The sequence below is a fragment of the Chelmon rostratus genome, chromosome 17, assembly GCF_017976325.1.
Source record: "Chelmon rostratus isolate fCheRos1 chromosome 17, fCheRos1.pri, whole genome shotgun sequence".
NCBI classification, from domain to species: domain Eukaryota; kingdom Metazoa; phylum Chordata; class Actinopteri; order Chaetodontiformes; family Chaetodontidae; genus Chelmon; species Chelmon rostratus.
The window spans coordinates 3,257,104-3,274,059 of NC_055674.1; the positions used below are offsets into that span (position 1 = coordinate 3,257,104).

At 43.0% G+C, this 16,956-nt stretch overlaps 2 protein-coding genes across 2 annotated transcripts; one reads left to right on the top strand and one right to left on the bottom strand.

Moving 5' to 3' along the window:
• The first annotated feature begins 572 nt into the window (after window positions 1-572).
• On the top strand, window positions 573-6,011 carry ifi35 (interferon-induced protein 35). Its single transcript, XM_041956820.1, has 10 exons — window positions 573-760; window positions 1,078-1,104; window positions 1,266-1,343; window positions 1,832-1,990; window positions 3,278-3,394; window positions 3,475-3,619; window positions 3,879-3,988; window positions 4,069-4,252; window positions 4,440-4,543; window positions 4,660-6,011. The coding sequence occupies exons 2-10, from the start codon at window positions 1,090-1,092 to the stop codon at window positions 4,867-4,869; spliced, it is 1,122 nt and encodes a 373-aa protein (XP_041812754.1). The 5' UTR covers window positions 573-760; window positions 1,078-1,089; the 3' UTR covers window positions 4,870-6,011.
• On the bottom strand, window positions 6,002-16,939 carry bcat2 (branched chain amino-acid transaminase 2, mitochondrial). Its single transcript, XM_041956819.1, has 11 exons — window positions 16,796-16,939; window positions 15,115-15,186; window positions 14,440-14,640; window positions 14,130-14,240; window positions 12,384-12,503; window positions 12,111-12,274; window positions 10,039-10,181; window positions 9,800-9,885; window positions 9,287-9,427; window positions 8,220-8,294; window positions 6,002-7,409 (listed from the first exon to the last, which is right to left on the bottom strand). Exons 1-11 carry the CDS (start codon window positions 16,811-16,813, stop codon window positions 7,368-7,370), a joined length of 1,173 nt encoding a protein of 390 aa, XP_041812753.1. The 5' UTR covers window positions 16,814-16,939; the 3' UTR covers window positions 6,002-7,367.
• Between the last annotated feature and the right edge of the window lie 17 nt (window positions 16,940-16,956).

The following is a 16,956-nucleotide window of genomic DNA, read 5'->3' on the forward strand; positions in this document are numbered from 1 at the left end:
ATTTAATCAAGATGGACATTTGAGACTAATTTGACTTACTGTGTTTTCAGATTCAGCATATCTGTGTTTTCTTCCCACTTTATGCTCTTAAATGCAATTCCTTTGAGTTTTGGAAGGAATAAACTTTTGTCCAGAGGTGTAAACGTTCAGGGTTTTCATCTCCATGTATTCTGATCAAAGGCCATGATGCTGATGGTTATCTTTCATTCTGAACCTCCTAATTAACATTCCGTGTGATGTGTAATCTAACATACTTGTGTCTCTCAGTCTCTGTAAACCAGGCATCTCAAACCGGTTCCATAAAGGGCCGCGTGGCTTCAAGTTTTCATTCCAACCAAGGAGGAACACACCAGGCTGGAATCAATTAATCAGCTGATCTCAGTCTTCAGCTGATAACTAAGTGATCCCTTGATGTTGATTGGTTGGCCTGATGTGCTCCTCCTGGGTTGGAATGAAAACCTGCAGCCACACGGCCCTTTATGGAACCGGTTTGAGATGCCTGCTGTAAACCATTGATGATTTTGTTTGATCCGCGTCCCTGCAGTCTACATGAACTGCCCTTGGCCACGATACTGAACCCCAAATTGCATGGTGGCCTCTGCTGTGATGTAGAGATGGTATATTTCCGACGGCAACGAACGCAGCACTACGTCGTCACCTGCAGCGCCCCCTGATGGAGAACCCAGACACGTTCAGGGCCGCTGGGAAAAGGAAACTGAAAGCGTCAATGAGACTGTTCAGCGCAGATCGTCGATAGGAGGTAAGTTCTTACCCAACTGGCGTTTAATGAGAAGAAAATACTGAGTTTAGCGGAACTAAACAAAATACAGATAGTGTCGGTGTAACATGAACGTTTTCGGCTGTCAGAAGTTTTGCTGAATGTGATTTATTTAGTGTTATTCAGGCATATTTTAAGATCAGCTGAGACGGCGGCCTCTGTGTGAGAGCAGGACTGTGTTTCGATATAAGTTATCACTGACACACAATCTTTGTCGGTCATATCTTAAATAGCACATTTAATGCGCTGACTTTGTTTTACAGCATGTAAAAGCTTTAATATTCTGTGAATTCCTCCAGGTTACTTTCACTATGTCTTCAGACGAGGTGAGACGTCATTCCTCTTCCTGTTGTTCATGATGTTAAAAATAAATATCACACAGAAGAATTTACAAAATGCAAAGTCACTCTCAGTGGGCTGAATCCTGATCCTGCTGAAGATTTATTTTACTTGTTTGTTTGCCAAATTCTGTGTCTTCGTGTTTTAGAGCTTCTCCCTGGTGGACGTCTCAGAGCCATCCCAGGACACCTTGGAGGGAGTCAAGGCTTTAATCTCCAGCTACAAGGTGCACATGAACGCATCATCGATAGAAGACGGGTGTAGTGATGCCTGCAGTGGCTTCATGGTGCTTTGACTTAAAAGACAGAATATTCTTTACCAAGTCCTGCTGGGAAGTGATGTGGCTGCAAGAGGAACAGGTTTCTATGCACAGATCAGGACAGAAGAGAAGAAATACAACCAGGAAGCACTGAATCAATCAGAACATACAGATAGTGTTTAAGTGTAGGTTATACAAGAGTTGTTCCCCAAATAAAAGCAGGCATAATATATCAAAACGCCATGTTTTATACATGTTTTATATAGTTAAGTTTGCAAAGATGACACAATTGTCATGTAAAGCTGTGAGGAAACATCTCCTCTTTGACCAGCTTCAGCCTGAACACACACAGCATCTGGCCTCTGAACACTCAGGCTGAATCTGGGTGAACCAGCATCATGAACAACAGAGCAGTGAGGAGGGAAACGTGAGTGACGCAGCTCTTGTGTCCGCAGAAAAAACACGAGCAGCTGCTGCAGGAGCAGAAGGACCTCGCCGCCAGCAGAGACGACCGCCAGGAGCTGGCTCGGGAGTTCAGACGGCGCACCGAGATACTGACCCAGAGTCTGGAGAAGGACCAGAGGTCCAACAAGCAGAAGATTGAAAGTGAAATGGTTTGTTCTTCATTTCAACTGTTTTTGTCTTATTGTTCCTTCACTTGATGTCGGAGCAGCAGTGGTGGAACGTGATTAAGTACATTTTTACTTATTCTATTCATGTACTATACAAGTACAAATTTGAGGTACTTATGCTTGATTTGAGTATTTTCTTTTCATGCCATTTACTACGTCTGCTCTTCTGCATCTCAGAGGGAAATCTTGTACTTTTTACTTCAGTTACACTTGTCTGACAGCTTTAGTTACTTTAACAGAACATATGAAGAGTTTAGAAAATATGATGTTTATACAAATACAGCCGAAACAATTAATTGACACAAAGTTAATTGGCAACTATTTTGCATCATCGTCATTTAAGTAATTTTTCATATCCAAACATTTGATGTTTCAGCTTCTCAGAAAGATTTGAATGTATTTGTAATAATTTTGAGCTTTGGACTAAAACATTATGAAGGCGCCACTTAGGTCTCATTGTCACTACATTTCTCACTATTTTCACAATGTTTCCAAACCAAACGATCAATCGATTAATGGAGAAGATAATCAGCAGATTGATCCAGAATGAAAAGACTCATTAGTTGCAGTCTGATACAAAATAGTGTGAAATGAAGCTCAACCAACTCCAGCAATAAAATCCTGCTTTTACATGAACGACTGAGTCCCAATAATGTAATGAGCTCAGATACAATATAAAATGAATAAGAACAGAATGCAGTCAGTTACAAACAAACTGTGTTTACTGACAACAGTTTTCTGAGTCCATGTATTAATCTCCTTTATCCAATCATGTGTTCACAAAGTGTTGAACCTCGCTGTGAACCACTGAGCCTTTCCAGGATGATTCAGACCCAATCATGATGCTATCACCTGTTACCAATCAACCTGTTTACCTGTGGAATGATCCAAACAGGTGTTTTTGGAGCATTCCACATCTTTCCCAGTCTTTAGTTGCTCCTGTCCCAACTTGTTTGAAACGTCTTGCTGCATCAGATTCAGAATAAGCAGATATTTACAAAAAACAATAAAGCTGATGAGCTCAAACATTAAATAAATTGACTTTGTGCTGTTTTTAGTTCAGTATGTCAAAAGATTAGCAAGTTATCACATTCTGTTTTATGTTTTTCACAGCGTCCCAACTATTATTATATACTTAATAAATTAGTATAATGTCATAAATATATAACAAAGTACTGTAAAAAGGCCTTTGCTCTCTCTGATTAGACGGGATGATGGGCTGCACTCCCGTTTACTCCGCGCTGTATCTGAAATGTTTCTGTCTCGCAGGCTCGGCTGAACCTGCTCCAGCAGGAGGAGGCTGAGCTGATGGAGAAGATCCAGGCAGTGAAGGAGGCCCTGATGGAGGAAGAGGCCCAGAACAAACTTCTGAAACAGCAGACTGATGTACGTTTATCTGACTCCACGCAGCGCCGTCTGCAGTCACCCGTGACGTGTTCACTCACACCTGTACCTTTTGATTCCAGGTGTTCACCGCCGTGCCCGAGAGGGACGTTTTCTTCAATGGGTTGACGGGAAAGCCGACCGATGCGCCGATGTTTGACATGGAACCGCGGATAGTTTACCCGATGGAGGGGGGGACGGCGCTGATTACCTTTGAGGAAGAAGTAGGTGAGTTTATGAGGAAGCTGTATGTTTTCATTCATCTGTATTTGTTAGTGGTAGAATCGGTGGTTCTGTATGTTCCCAACTAATTCTTCCTGGAGAAGATCTTCCAATATGAGATCCATGAGGGAAAGTTGGACTCTTCCAGAAAATGTACTTTTCGGCTTCATGTGCAGCGTTTGCTTTGCGTGCAAAGCCGTGTTAAATGATCTGAATGGGAAATACTTGTTCTAAAGTCCTGAATAATTCTGTATTCCCTCATCAGTGGCCAAGAAGATCCTGGACATGAAGAAGCACAAGGTGGACCTGGGAGGAGAGTGCAGCATCACTGTGGAGGCCAGGCCGGTTCAGCTGATGATGCCCAGGCTGGTGGAGGTACAGCAGATTTGGATCTGAATCTGGATCTGATTTTTTTTAACCTCCTGGAGGCTGATCCGTGTCTCTCTGTCCTGCAGATAGACACTAAGGTTTGTCCCCGGCGCATATTAATCTCCAACCTGCCCAGGATGGACACCGAGACCCTGCTGAACAAGCTGGAGATCCACTTCTCCAAGAGGAAAAACAGAGGCGGAGAAGTGGACGACTGTGAAATGATGACGGACTCTTGGACTGTGGTCCTCACTTTCGTGGAGAATGACAGTGAGAAAGCTCTGTTGATATTTAATGCTGAGATTATGATGGAATATAGCTACAGTTGAATGTTATTCAAGGGAAAGTGAGTTAATTTTGGAGGTAATTATTCACAACATTGGAGACAGCTGATCATAAAGACAGAATCCACTGTTTTGGTCTCAATCCCAGCTGATGAAACTCTTTCTCCCACCAGTTGCCAAAGGTTTGACAGATACAGAGTACCATGAAGTGAAGATAAAACAGAAGCACAAAGTGAGAGTGACTCCTTTTCTCAACGGAAACATTACAAACCTAAAGGTAAGCGTTTGTCAGGAGGCTGTGGTGCACGAGGCCGGAGAACAGAAGCTTCACACGCTCTGATCCAGATAAATATCCACACCCTGCTCTTTGTGTCTGCGCTGTTTCCCTCCTAGACCGAGATGACGGTGTGTCCTCGGACGGTGCTGCTGACGGGGATCCCTGCCATCATGGAGCGAGAGACCCTGCAGGATCTGCTGGAAATCCACTTCCAGAAAAGCACCAACTGCGGAGGAGAGATCGAAGCCTTCCTCTACAACCCGCTGGGCCAGCACACCTCGGCCCTGTTCGACGGCGTTCCCAAAAATGGTGGAAGTAGACCCTAGATTTATCACTGTTTCTCAAAAAAACAAACAGGGTGATGTCAGATCCAAAGCCGGGATCCACCCTGCTAATGAAAACCTCACCTGGTGATGCAAGACTGTATTATTCAGAACAAAGTTATGAAGATCTTGTTTTTAGCATCACTTTTTCCTCCAGCATGATCTCTGATGCCCGTCACCATAGTTGATATCAACTCTTACAATTATAAAACAACTGCTATATTCATAGATGAAGAAAATATTTCACCTGGTGGTGTTTTCTGTCTAGCTGCTTCAAAATATAAATTAATGGCTTTGACAAATTGTGTAATTACAGTGATGCAACAACCCCATTAATCACCAAGTAATCTGAACTTTCATCATGTAAAACTTTATATTTTGGGGGTGTTTTTGCATCTGTTGGAGGTTTGACAGCTGAGAAGCAGACAGAAAACATGGGGGGGCAGAAGAGGTTTCTTAAGATAACTCTGAAGAATAGTTCAGCTTCATGAGAAATAGCTTGTTCACTTTCTGGTGAAGAGCTGAAGTGTAGCTGAAGCTAAATGATCGATCGTATTTTGGGCATCTCATCTCTCTGATCAGTATGCCGAGGCTACAGCTAGTAGCTGGTTAGCTTAGCATAAAACAACTGGAAATAGAGTCAGCTGGTTCTGTAACAAAATCCACCAAGCAGCACCTCTAAGCTCACTAATAAGTTAATAAGTGTAAAAATAACAATTCATCATTTTGTCATTATTTTCGACTGGGTGTTGTTGCCAGGCAACCTGCAGAGACTCCAGAAAGTTGCAGTAGTCTGATGCATAACCCCCCCTGAAGAAATTTCTAACAACATAAAGCATGTTGGTTAATGAGCTTCAGACGTGCTGGAGGATTTTGTTACCTTTGAACACAGCCAGGCTAGCAGTTTCCCTCTGTTTCCAGTGTTTGTGCTAAGCTAAGTTAACCAGCTGATATGTCTATTTCCCAAAATGAACTGTGCCTTTATATGGGTAAACAAGTTGTGAATGATGTCAGGTTGAGGTGAAAATGCTTAAGTTGGAGTGGAAAAAAATGTATTTTTGTGTTAATTTTGCAAACTAATATGCAGAAAATGAGCACTGATGTAAATTAAAGGACTTAAAAAGCAAACCAAGACTGAACTCAGATCAGATTTATTGTAAAAACATCAGAGTAAAAGTAACAGCACATTTAAAAAACAAACAAAAAAAAAAACCTGACATTACTCAAAGAATCCAGCTATATCTCCTAGTGCACTAACTGGAAAACCAAAAGAGCAGCTGAGGATCCACGAAACAGGCAAACAGACTGAGGTCAGGCACTTAGAGACAGGTGAACAGCAGGTGTGTAAAAATCCAAATATACACTCAAAACATTTTGGAAGACAAATCGGCCAAATTTCACATCAAAACAAGGAAAAAAAAATCCTCTAAAACAGCACAAGCTATTTGTTACGATACATTGCTTTCATAATGATAACACACAAACTAGTGCAGGAGTGACCGCCAGCATCCAGCAGTCCTCCTCTTCCTCAGCGTGCAGGCCTTCCGTCCAGCCATTTGTGCTAAAAGCTCACGTAGACCTCGTCTCTTAAATCTCAACCTTTAGTTTTTGTGCAGTCGTTCTCCAAACAAATAAAACCAACAAACATAAAAACCGTTCTTGTTTCCTCCCTAAAAGCTGAGTCACGCTCAGATTCATACCTGATACCTAAACAAGGTCAGTGCAAACTCTGGTGTCAAAGTGACATGGCCCCACGAAGACGACGGCAGTACTCTCAGATCATTATGTACACGACAGTAACAGAACAGGTTCCACTCACAGGTAACAGATTCGGAGAAAACACCACAGGTTATTGTTAACATACATTTTTTTTCCTCTTGTGAAATACATCTTAATACGTTTGTTGATAAGAAACAGTACTTACAGGATACGTCTAATATTACGTCCTACACACAGTATCTGCTTTAGTATTGCAAATATTTTACCTCCTATGTCTAAAATATGTCAGTTTGTGCCTTTTTTTTCTTAATACCAGATTGCAGTGTTGATGCAAGTGAATGCTTGTGCTATTAGCTACAAGCACTTTCCTCACAGGTAACTAATCAAGTGAGTATAAACACTTGGATGGAGTGCAGCCTTAAAGCAAACTGAGCTGTGAATGCACTCATGCTAGTCTAACAGATATCACCACCAGGCACATGTCGTCTTTGTGTTTTGAGAACTTTTATCATCTGGCTGCTTTTACATCCAGCTGTTTTTCTTACTTTGTCCTTAAGATTAAGGGCCGTGTCAGGTCAGAACATTGCATATTGCTGTTAATGTTGCTGTAGAAAGCAAGCTGTTACATTCAACCACCAACCGTGTTCCTATGGAGAGTCCTTGGTGAGTAAGCTGGAGTGCATTAGTGGGTTTGGAGGTGGAGGTCCAGGGGGGCTGCTGGTCATCCAAACTGGAATTATGGAACTAACTGTTGATACAACTGGCATGTGCAATGAGGCTGTTTAAACAACCAGCGGTGCCCATTTACTTGATTTGCGTCCGTACTAGATGAAGCAAGAGAAGAAGAGTGAAAAGGAAAGAAAATGATGAGCAATAGTTTTGTTGCTTTTGTGGATGTGAACATTAAAGCTGCACTATGAGAAGCTTAAAGTCCTCTGAAGGTAAATTCTGAGCCTCAGATATTGTTGTATTAGGGCTTCATTTTGCATTTGGAAACTATTTTAAGAGTCAAAACTAGTGAAGAAAAACATACTCTCTAACTGCAGTTTCCCTAATGTGAGGATTTGCTGGATGCTGTGTAAAACAAATACAGAATACAATCATTCACAAACAAATAGAGATATTTACAAGAATCAATGAAGCTGATGAGGTGAAGTATTAAATATATGGTCTTTGGACTTTTAAATTGAGTTAATTGGCAAATTATCACTTTGTTTTGCACAGCGTCCGGTTGTTTTAGAATCAGGCTGGTATATAAATTGCAAAACTGAATATTTTGGGATTTGTTTTCACCATTTTTTTCCGCTGACTAATCAATTGCCATTAATTGACCATGAATTGCAGCCCTAATTTGATCACTGAATGGTGAAGTTAATTGTGATAACTGCTTCAAACGGCAGTGAGAAACTCCTCATCGTCGGACCTTTACCCCGTCACACGCCTCTGGTTTCCTTTAGTCTCAAGGTTCAAAGCTGAAAACCAGTTTGGCGGCGGGTATTTCTGCATGTTTCTAACAGTTTCCTTTTGGTGCCACTTGGACTAACCGGCCTACGAGTTTCCGTGCAGCAGTTTAAAGAAGCGGTCACATTCTGTGCAGAGAGGATCGAAGCCTCTCTGAACGTTAGCGCTCTTACCTGAATATCAGTAAGCTCTTTGTGGAACCTCTTTGCCAAGTCCGGACCGTTCTGCATCGTCGGGATCTGGTATGTCTGAGAAAGGAGGAGAGAGGCCATCGCTGATGTTACACTTGACTCCTTTTAGCCCACAGAAATACCCAGAATAGTTGGCAGTCGGTGTGTTTATGTACACAGTAACTAGATTACAGTCGGCTTTCCCCAGGACACGTTGGAAAGAGAAACCTGATTAGTTTTTCTGCGATTTGTACAGAAAACCAGTTTCCAACCAGCTTTTTACAAATGTGCACAACAAAAGACTGCAGACAGTGAAAGTAACAGAGCAGCTAGATTTTTAAAAAAGAGATCACGACACAGTTATGTGATCTCTTATTTCAAGATTTTCATTTAAAGACGTCGACTAAATGAATCTATTGCTAAATGAAATAACGCACTGTTGACTGAGCCAATGACCCACTGATGAAAGTCACAATGTCTGTGGTGACATTCCTGGAAAAAACGCTGTTTTAAATTACTGCTAAAGCAAACCGAACATTTCCTACAGCTGCGGCTCCACATTAAAAGTATTTAACTGGTGGAACATACGTTGAGTTTTATTATGAAGCAGTCACAGGAAATGCAACGTGTTTGTCAGTGAGCTTCACATTGAAAAATCAATACAAATCATTTTAGGATTTTTTTTTTGACACACTGAAATATTGCAGGAGTTATTGGTCACATAATAGTGTAAAAAGGCCAATTGTTGCCTGACCTCTTTATTAAAACATCGATAGTTTGTTTTACTTCCCCCAGAATTATGTGAGCTGTACTATTAAACCACATTTGCTGTTGCTAGCAGTAACTCCAGGTGTCGCCAAATCAACCAGGACTGAAATCTTTGAGGCTGCCTGTTGTCTGGTTACGCATAAACGCATGTAAACACACTGAGTGAGGAGAGATTTCAGCCAGAACGGAGGTTCTACAGAACAGAAGATGCAGAACAGCATCTTCAAATTTGACTGGACGGCACGAAAAAAGGGTTCAAATCAAAGAAGTGGAGTTTGAGAAACACACAGGTGAACTCCTACCTGTCCTCTGTAGAGGAGGCTGCCGACAGGACAGACGACACAGGCCGTCCCTGCTCCGAACACCTCCAGGATCCTGCCGGCATCCAGAGCCCCCAGCAGCTCCTTCATGCCCATGTTGCGCTCTGTCACCTTAAACTCACCCTGACAGACACACAGAGAGCAAGAAACATCAAGGTGGGGGGAAAGATTAAGAGTCTCAATTCTGTATTTCTTCTTCTTGTTCTGAGCTGATCATCATTAGACCCTCAGATGCATCAAGACTCTTTGTGGTTTGGGAACCGCTGATCTGAAATTGCTGAATGTGAATCTGTCTTCTACCATCTGGACAGTTTTCAAGTGACACCAGCTGAAGCTGAGCCCGCCTCTGCAGAGCTCGCTGGAGTTTGATCTGCGATTCTTTAAGCACTTTTTAATATCAGAACATCGCAAAATGATTCTCTGTATGCTATTAAAGAAGCTCTGCTGCTGAGGTCTAAGTGATGGCTTCTGTTTGGTCCCCTCTGGTTGTCTTACCCAGTCTCTGGCCAGGTCCAGCAGAGACTGTCTGGTGACTCCTGGGAGGATGATTCCATCCAGAGGAGGCGTCACCAGCTCTCTCTCTGCAGACACACACATCACATCACATCACATCACAGGTTTTAATCTAATCTATCAGCAGATAGGAGGTGTGGACAGAAAACCTCAAGAACATCCTGTGTTTCAGTGTCTCAGGAACACTCATGAAGGAAGACTGAGACAGAAAAGAGTCTGACCTCCTTTCTCGTTGTTCCAGTAGATGAAGAGGTTCATGGTGCCGACCTCGGTGATCTCCTCCTGCTCTCCGTACAGCCACAGGACCTGCTGACAGCCGCGCTTCACCGCCTCGTTCTGCACCGCTATCGTAGGGCCGTAGTTCCTGCAGAGGGTTCAAATAAAGCCGACAGGCAGTATTTTCCCTTTGTTCTGTACAAACTGAATTTTCTAGTTTTTACAGGGACTTTCCAAAAGATCTCAGGAGAAATAAGATCTGTGCTTCTAAAGCTGGCCTGAGAAAGACGCAGTGACAGTTTAGCGTTTCAAGCAAATGAATGACACCAAAACCAGCGTCCACAGGTGTTTGTGCAGCGCGCAGGAAGGATCCCGGTGGTAAACGTCACGTTATCTCGACAAAAATCTAGACAAGGTTTCCTCCCACCTGCCACGAAATTAACCAACATCTTGAGAACATCTTGATTCCTGAACATTATGTCCTCGTGACTGCAGGAATTTCAATAAACAATGAACAATGCACCTCGCAGTAAAGATTCAAGTGATGAGTCATGCTTAGTGGCGCAAATGTGTCGCCGCTTTTTGTGTGTGTCGCATGTTTCAGCTGCACTTACCGATTTTTAGCTATCGTCTGGCGATGATTCGGCTTTATTAGGGGGTTTGTGTTAATTTATCTGCACTGACATGCAGATATCTGCTCAGGGAGGTTAGCCAAAATGTCGACTATGAAAGTCAAGTCGCTAATCGGACTGTTAACAATGACTTGTGCGTGGACGACGAGGACTTGGCCTGGATATTAGCTGAGATTGGTAAATGTACTGTAATACCAAAAGAATCAGCTGAAAGAAAATAAGAAGCTCCTTACATGAAACTCATGTTTGGGAATGAAAAATAAACTAAATTGATGCAGTTTTGTGAGTCTTTCACACACGAGCTAAACATGATAACACGTTGGTTACGTACAGATTGACTGCCCTGAAACATCCACCCTGCAGTCAGTCCTGCGACCGCTGCTGCTAAATCAGGCCTGAAAGCTGAAGTGCATCCTCGCTGTTTGACGGGAGGGAAGCGGATTTTGTTGGCTTAGTGAGTGAAGTGGGTTGTGACTGCCGTTATGTAACCACACTGCAGGCGAGCATGTGTTGCTTCAGGATAACAGGCCCGTGATTAGAGGCCGTGTGGAATGAGCGGAGATTAGCGGAGCGCTGACGGTATCTGCAGTGATTCACACTTCTGTTTCAAAATGATTTTTTTATAATAGTGAATAATTGTACTGTTGCCGTCTGTGAAGTTAATGAGGTCGTTCACTGTTTCTTGCACGACATTCCTTCGATTGGTTTTTAACGCAGGTTGAAACGCAGTTCATCAGATCAGACATTTGGACGCGTCACAGCGGGAAAAGCACAGATGTGGTAACCTAAACTGTTCACATCAGTGATCCTGAACGTCTCCGCCTCTGCGGTTAAAAACAAGCTGCTTCTAAACCCGGAAGCATCTCAGTCACAAGCAACACAACACCCATAACCCTCTTCACCTTCTCACCAAATCACATACTGCACTGAGGCCTTTCTGACGGAGGACGTTTTGAGTTCTCACACACAGCAGTAACATATGACATTAATCTTCTGTCATTTTCCTGCTATCACAGGACAAAATGTCTGTGTGTCTGTCTATTTTGGCACCGATGTGACGCTGACTGCAGGCAGCTCTGGGGCTGCCTTCCCAGGCCTCGGGGGCCAAGTGAAAAATCCGAACAGTTGCACTTTGTCTGGATCTGCTGCTGAACAAAAACACAGCTGTGTGTAAAGCACCTCGGACGCTTGACTCAGGCGTGACAGCGTTACAAAGCCTGAGTACTACTTTAGAGTTTTACTCATGCGTTCATTATGATGCTTTAACTGTGCAAAAAAAACAAACAGAAATGTCACTTTTGTCTGTTTTCTTCTCAAATTTCAAAGTTCCAGTGTTGTAACCAATGATTTGCTCAAACTGGACGGAGCACTTTTGCACTTTTAATCATAAGGGGCAGCCAATCCTACCGGCGCTGGACTCGAGAGAAGACAGATGCCAAACTCACCCTCCCATCTTATAGGCCCCGACGCCTCCTTGCCAGGCCCTAACAAACGAAGGGTCCGCCAGCAGAGAAACAGGGTTGAAGGATCCTGTGGCGAAATAGGGTCCCACCGGTCCGATGATGACAAAGATCATAGCTTTTCCTGCCCGAGACACGCCGAGGGACGGCTGGAGGAGGGCGAGGAAGAGGAGAAGGCCGGTGGGTTAATATGACTCCGGTGTTCAACTACAGTCTGAATGTGATCACTTTGTTGGCGCTGCTAAAGCCAAAGCTCACCTCAGTTCCTATGAAGGTGGGTCTGATGTAAAGGCTGGCGTCCAGGGAGTATGGAACCCACTCCTGGTCAATCTCCACCAGCTTCCTGATGCACTCCAGCAGTTCACCTTTTTCAAACAACTACAAAGGAAAAAAACAAGGACATTTGACATTAATTGGCATAAAATTATATCATTTCGACTTTATTTTTGTTAAATCTTGGGGCTTTGATCTAAATCCTTAGATAATTGTAGAATAATCAAATGAATAGGCCTTAATGAGTTTAACTTTTAAGTGAAGAAACAACATATTCTAAATATTCTTCTGCTTAAAAATGAAAACTAAGTTTTGCTCCTACAGTCTTACTTGAGGCTTGTGTTAGCTAATGTTTAGATAAACTTTAGATTTGGCTGTGGAAGTGAGACTTGTGCTACTGTCTGTTTTTACATGTCACAGACTAACATTTCAGTGCTTTTATCTTATTTATTTATTGATGTAAGTACATGAAATTTTTATCTGCGATAGGCTTAAACATAGTAGCACAAGGAAAGAAGATAATAACATCAATAATATCAGTTACACAACTATATCTGCCTAAAGTTTGCATTGGATTAGCTGACATGAGCAACCATTAGCAAGAGCTACTGGTCATACCAGAGCAAGTAAGACCGCGGCAGCAAAATCTCTGGGTGTATTTAAGTGAGCAACAATTTGTTTTCTTCCTTATGAATTCAACTTTTTGTTTGTAAGAAAGAAGAAAGTCTTATTTCTTTTTTTTTAACTTATGTAAACTCTTTCTAGCAACATTTCACCACTACAGATCAGGTCAAACCTGAAGAAAGTTTCCTTAAACCTTAAACAGTCGTTATTATTATACACTGTGTTTACACCAGAATCAATCATTCACAATGCAACCACATTCATTTTTAATGAGTATGAAAAATTCTTCTAGGTCCATCATGTGTCCTTAACTGACGCTAAAGAATTAACTCTTACACCAGGACACGTTGTCTGGTTCTAAGCCTGAACTGGGCATGTTGCCAAGCTGTTGCGTAACATCATAGAGGGACGACAGGTTCAGGGTGGCAAGCTGTAATGTAACCTGCCTCACCCGGCCAACTTAAAGAGACGAATAATTTAAGGCATGTTCAGACCAAGAGTGAGGAGCTGTGCTGGACAGGCCTATTTTGCACAATCACACAGTGGTTGGAGACTGGACTGTACAGCTTTGACAAGTTCATCCCAGCTGCTAGAAGGTGTTAGCCCTGTTATGTGCACCCACACGAACAGAACTGCCCATTGTTGTGCATTTTGCTCAGTCATGTTATGTTGCTCAACGGCAGAACTGGGACCAAAGCAGGAGGTTTCTGCCAGTCCTGGTGTGCAATGCATGTGTGTATGTGTATTTGGCCGGTGGACCTCCTTCAGGACCTTCTTCCTATGTTTTCATTCTTTCTCCCACCTCACACACATCTGACCAATGAGCGGACGTTCTCACGTGGCCTGCGGTGCTGCATTTTAGCTTGCTGGGAGTTTTCTCTGCATGAAAAAATACCAAACCGAGTGGGGAAACACACCAAGTTCACCATCTCATCAATTCAACAAACTATAGCTGTGTCCCGTCACCCACTCTGAGTCACGAACAAGCTAAAGATAACAAATACTGGCTCCAACCCAAATACAGTAACCCAGCCTGCATGAAGGGTCCGACCCCGGCAGGAATCCTCCCTGAGGGTTTCTGGAGGACGAGGTGGGGTACAAACTCACGGGAAGGCAGCTTCTGTCAGCGCTTCGATGCATCCTCTCCATGTTCATCATGGGTCTGAACAGACGGATGTGGTTGTCCACTCCACGGAACGCCTTCATGCCTTCAAACAGCTGGAGAGAAGTCAGACATTAATATTCAACACGTTTGTGAGACAAGTGAAGCTTTTAAATGATCTACTAACTGCAAACAAGTCACAGATTCAAATACGTCATCAGCAGAGCCTTGTGATTGAATTACAACGGCATGAGCTGCTGCACTCAGTGAAAACATCAGAAATGACACAGATCTGTTGGCAGAGCCGCTACTCACCTCTATGGAGTAGTGCAGGGCAGAGCTGGCAGGGTGCAGCGACAGGTTCTGGAAAGGTTTGATCTGAGGCGCCTCCCAGCCACCCGACTCCGACCAGTTGATGGTCAGCATGTGATCGGAGAATTGTTTGCCAAACACCAAGGTGGAGGGGTCGGGCTTCGGGTTGCATGCTGTGTTGCGTTCGATGACGAGATCTGCTGCCTGAGATGGAGACGGACAAGCGAGCCGCAGACGGGAAGAGAAAAAGAAGTAGACAGGACAAGAGCAGAGCAGGCGACGAATACAGTGATTGTTTTTAAATCGCCGTTACTGGCAGAGCATGCTTTAAAAAGGACAATTAGTTGAGAGTTATACAGAGACAGTTGAGGTGCTGACACGTCTGGTCAATTAGACACAATTAATCGAGTGCAATTATACTTAATTAAATAATCATAACAGACAGACAGTGAGGGAGAGACAGAGGGGGAAAGAAACTTTAAATTCTAGGTAACTTGTACAAGTTGGAGTTAAAGAGTAACATATCACTTCCTTCTTCTCATAATGATCTATAAATGTCCTGTGCCCTGAGACAAAACACCAGGTATGCACAGGCACGCCAGGGGGAAAATCAGGCGGGATGGGGGTGATGCAGGCTTCACCTGGTGAGAAAGAATATGTTAACCTTTTCCTCATTACCTTAAAGGAGCTTGCGAACCGCAGTGAGCCAAAGGAAAAGGGGAGGGCCTGAACCAGTCGTCCATGGAGTGCCTGCAAAAGAAACATGACAAAAGTCTTTGCAAGACGACACTCACTGTGGCGGTCGGCTAAATACAGTACTAGCAGTCATAAACGTATACTGCATAGGACATATCTTCTCTCCAGGTGACAACTATTCACGCAGCTTTGAGAATACTCAGGGACACCATGTCTGACATTGTGTGTTTGTGGGTGTGTGGCTCTGCACCAATCATTTTGCCTGCAGGTCACAGTATGTAGATAGTAACACATGCCTGTAGGAGACAGCCGGTGCTGAGTGCTGTGCTGTAATTAGAATGAGGCACATATTCAGGCTACTCTGCAAAATGAGGCATGCAAGGTGAGAAACTTCTTCCAAAGGATCCTGTGTGCCTGACTAAAGGCTACAGAAAAATTATGAGTCAGGAAAATTTGGAATGGAAAACAATACCTGCTCTAATAGCCAAAACACCCAAAAAAAAGCCACCAAAAATAATGGTCTGCTGCAAAGGGCACCACAAGATCAGCAACATGTCAGCTACAGTAGGCATCTGATACACTAAGCCGAGTTTGACTTTACCCTGCCTCTCATACGATCGCCAGAATAAAAGAGAACAACATCATCGATGCTTCAGCAATTTCCAAATAAACTTGCACAGCCACTCCGGTGCACGAGCCCATGTGTGCATGTTGCTGAATGGATGATGCAAGTTTTGCCTTTATTGCAACCTTGAGTGTATGTATGTGTATATTTAAACACATGGATTTGCCGTGATGTTTGTAACATGCACGTGTAAATCTGATGCATGATATGTTATTCTTTTCTTGGTTCATTTGGACCCACACTCTGGAATTTAAGTTCAATTAGCAAGTGCTAGTTAGCATTTTTGCCTAGCGTCAACATTAAAAGCCAGCAGCAACGTAATTAAATAAATTACAAATTACGAAATACGTAGAATATGTATAATGAGGTAATAACATACACACTTCACACGTGGCATATTCTGTATGCATCTTAAGAGAGATGGGTGCTCCCTTCTAGCCTCACGCCAAACTCTATTTTAAGAATTGGACAAGTCACTGAAAACTTGCATAAAGCGTCGCTTACAAACTACACTGAACTAAACCAATGACTATTACAGTATTAATAGAATATATTTTTCAATTCGGCACATTAATAATCTACCAGTCTTCTAAGTGGTTTGCCCACCACCATTCACCAAAACCGCGGAATGTGGCAAGCTGCGCAAGGCTAGATTAACTTTTAAGAAATAATAATTTCGCAAAATAAGGTCCAATTATTTGACTGGATGTCAGACGAATTCGTCATCTAAACTTAAAAAATGTATAGAAGACCTCAGCTAGTGTTTTAGGATGTGTCATTTCTTGTTGATAAGAGAGATATTTTTAGTTTACGGATTTCGACACGGAGTTTGGTTTAACGACCTTTCCATTCTGTATTGTTTTGCCTCCCTCGGTCTGGCGGGACAGACACATCAGTCCGTGCACAACACTCCGTGATAAGGCTCGTTATCTCGCTCGGTCATTACCGGCGCACTTACTGCCTATTTAAGTCAATCATTTACTTCGACAATCAATGTAAACAGATAATAAACAGAACACTGACATTACTCAAACTCACCGTTCGGAGTGCTGCCATCGCCGCTACGTAACGATTGTAAAAACGAGATGAGCTGTTCGTGTAGAAACACACCCCGAGCTCAAAGACAGCTTAAGTTCCGCTTTGAAATACGAGTCGCTGCTCAGCTGAGGTGAGCTCAGACACCTCCCACACATAAAAAA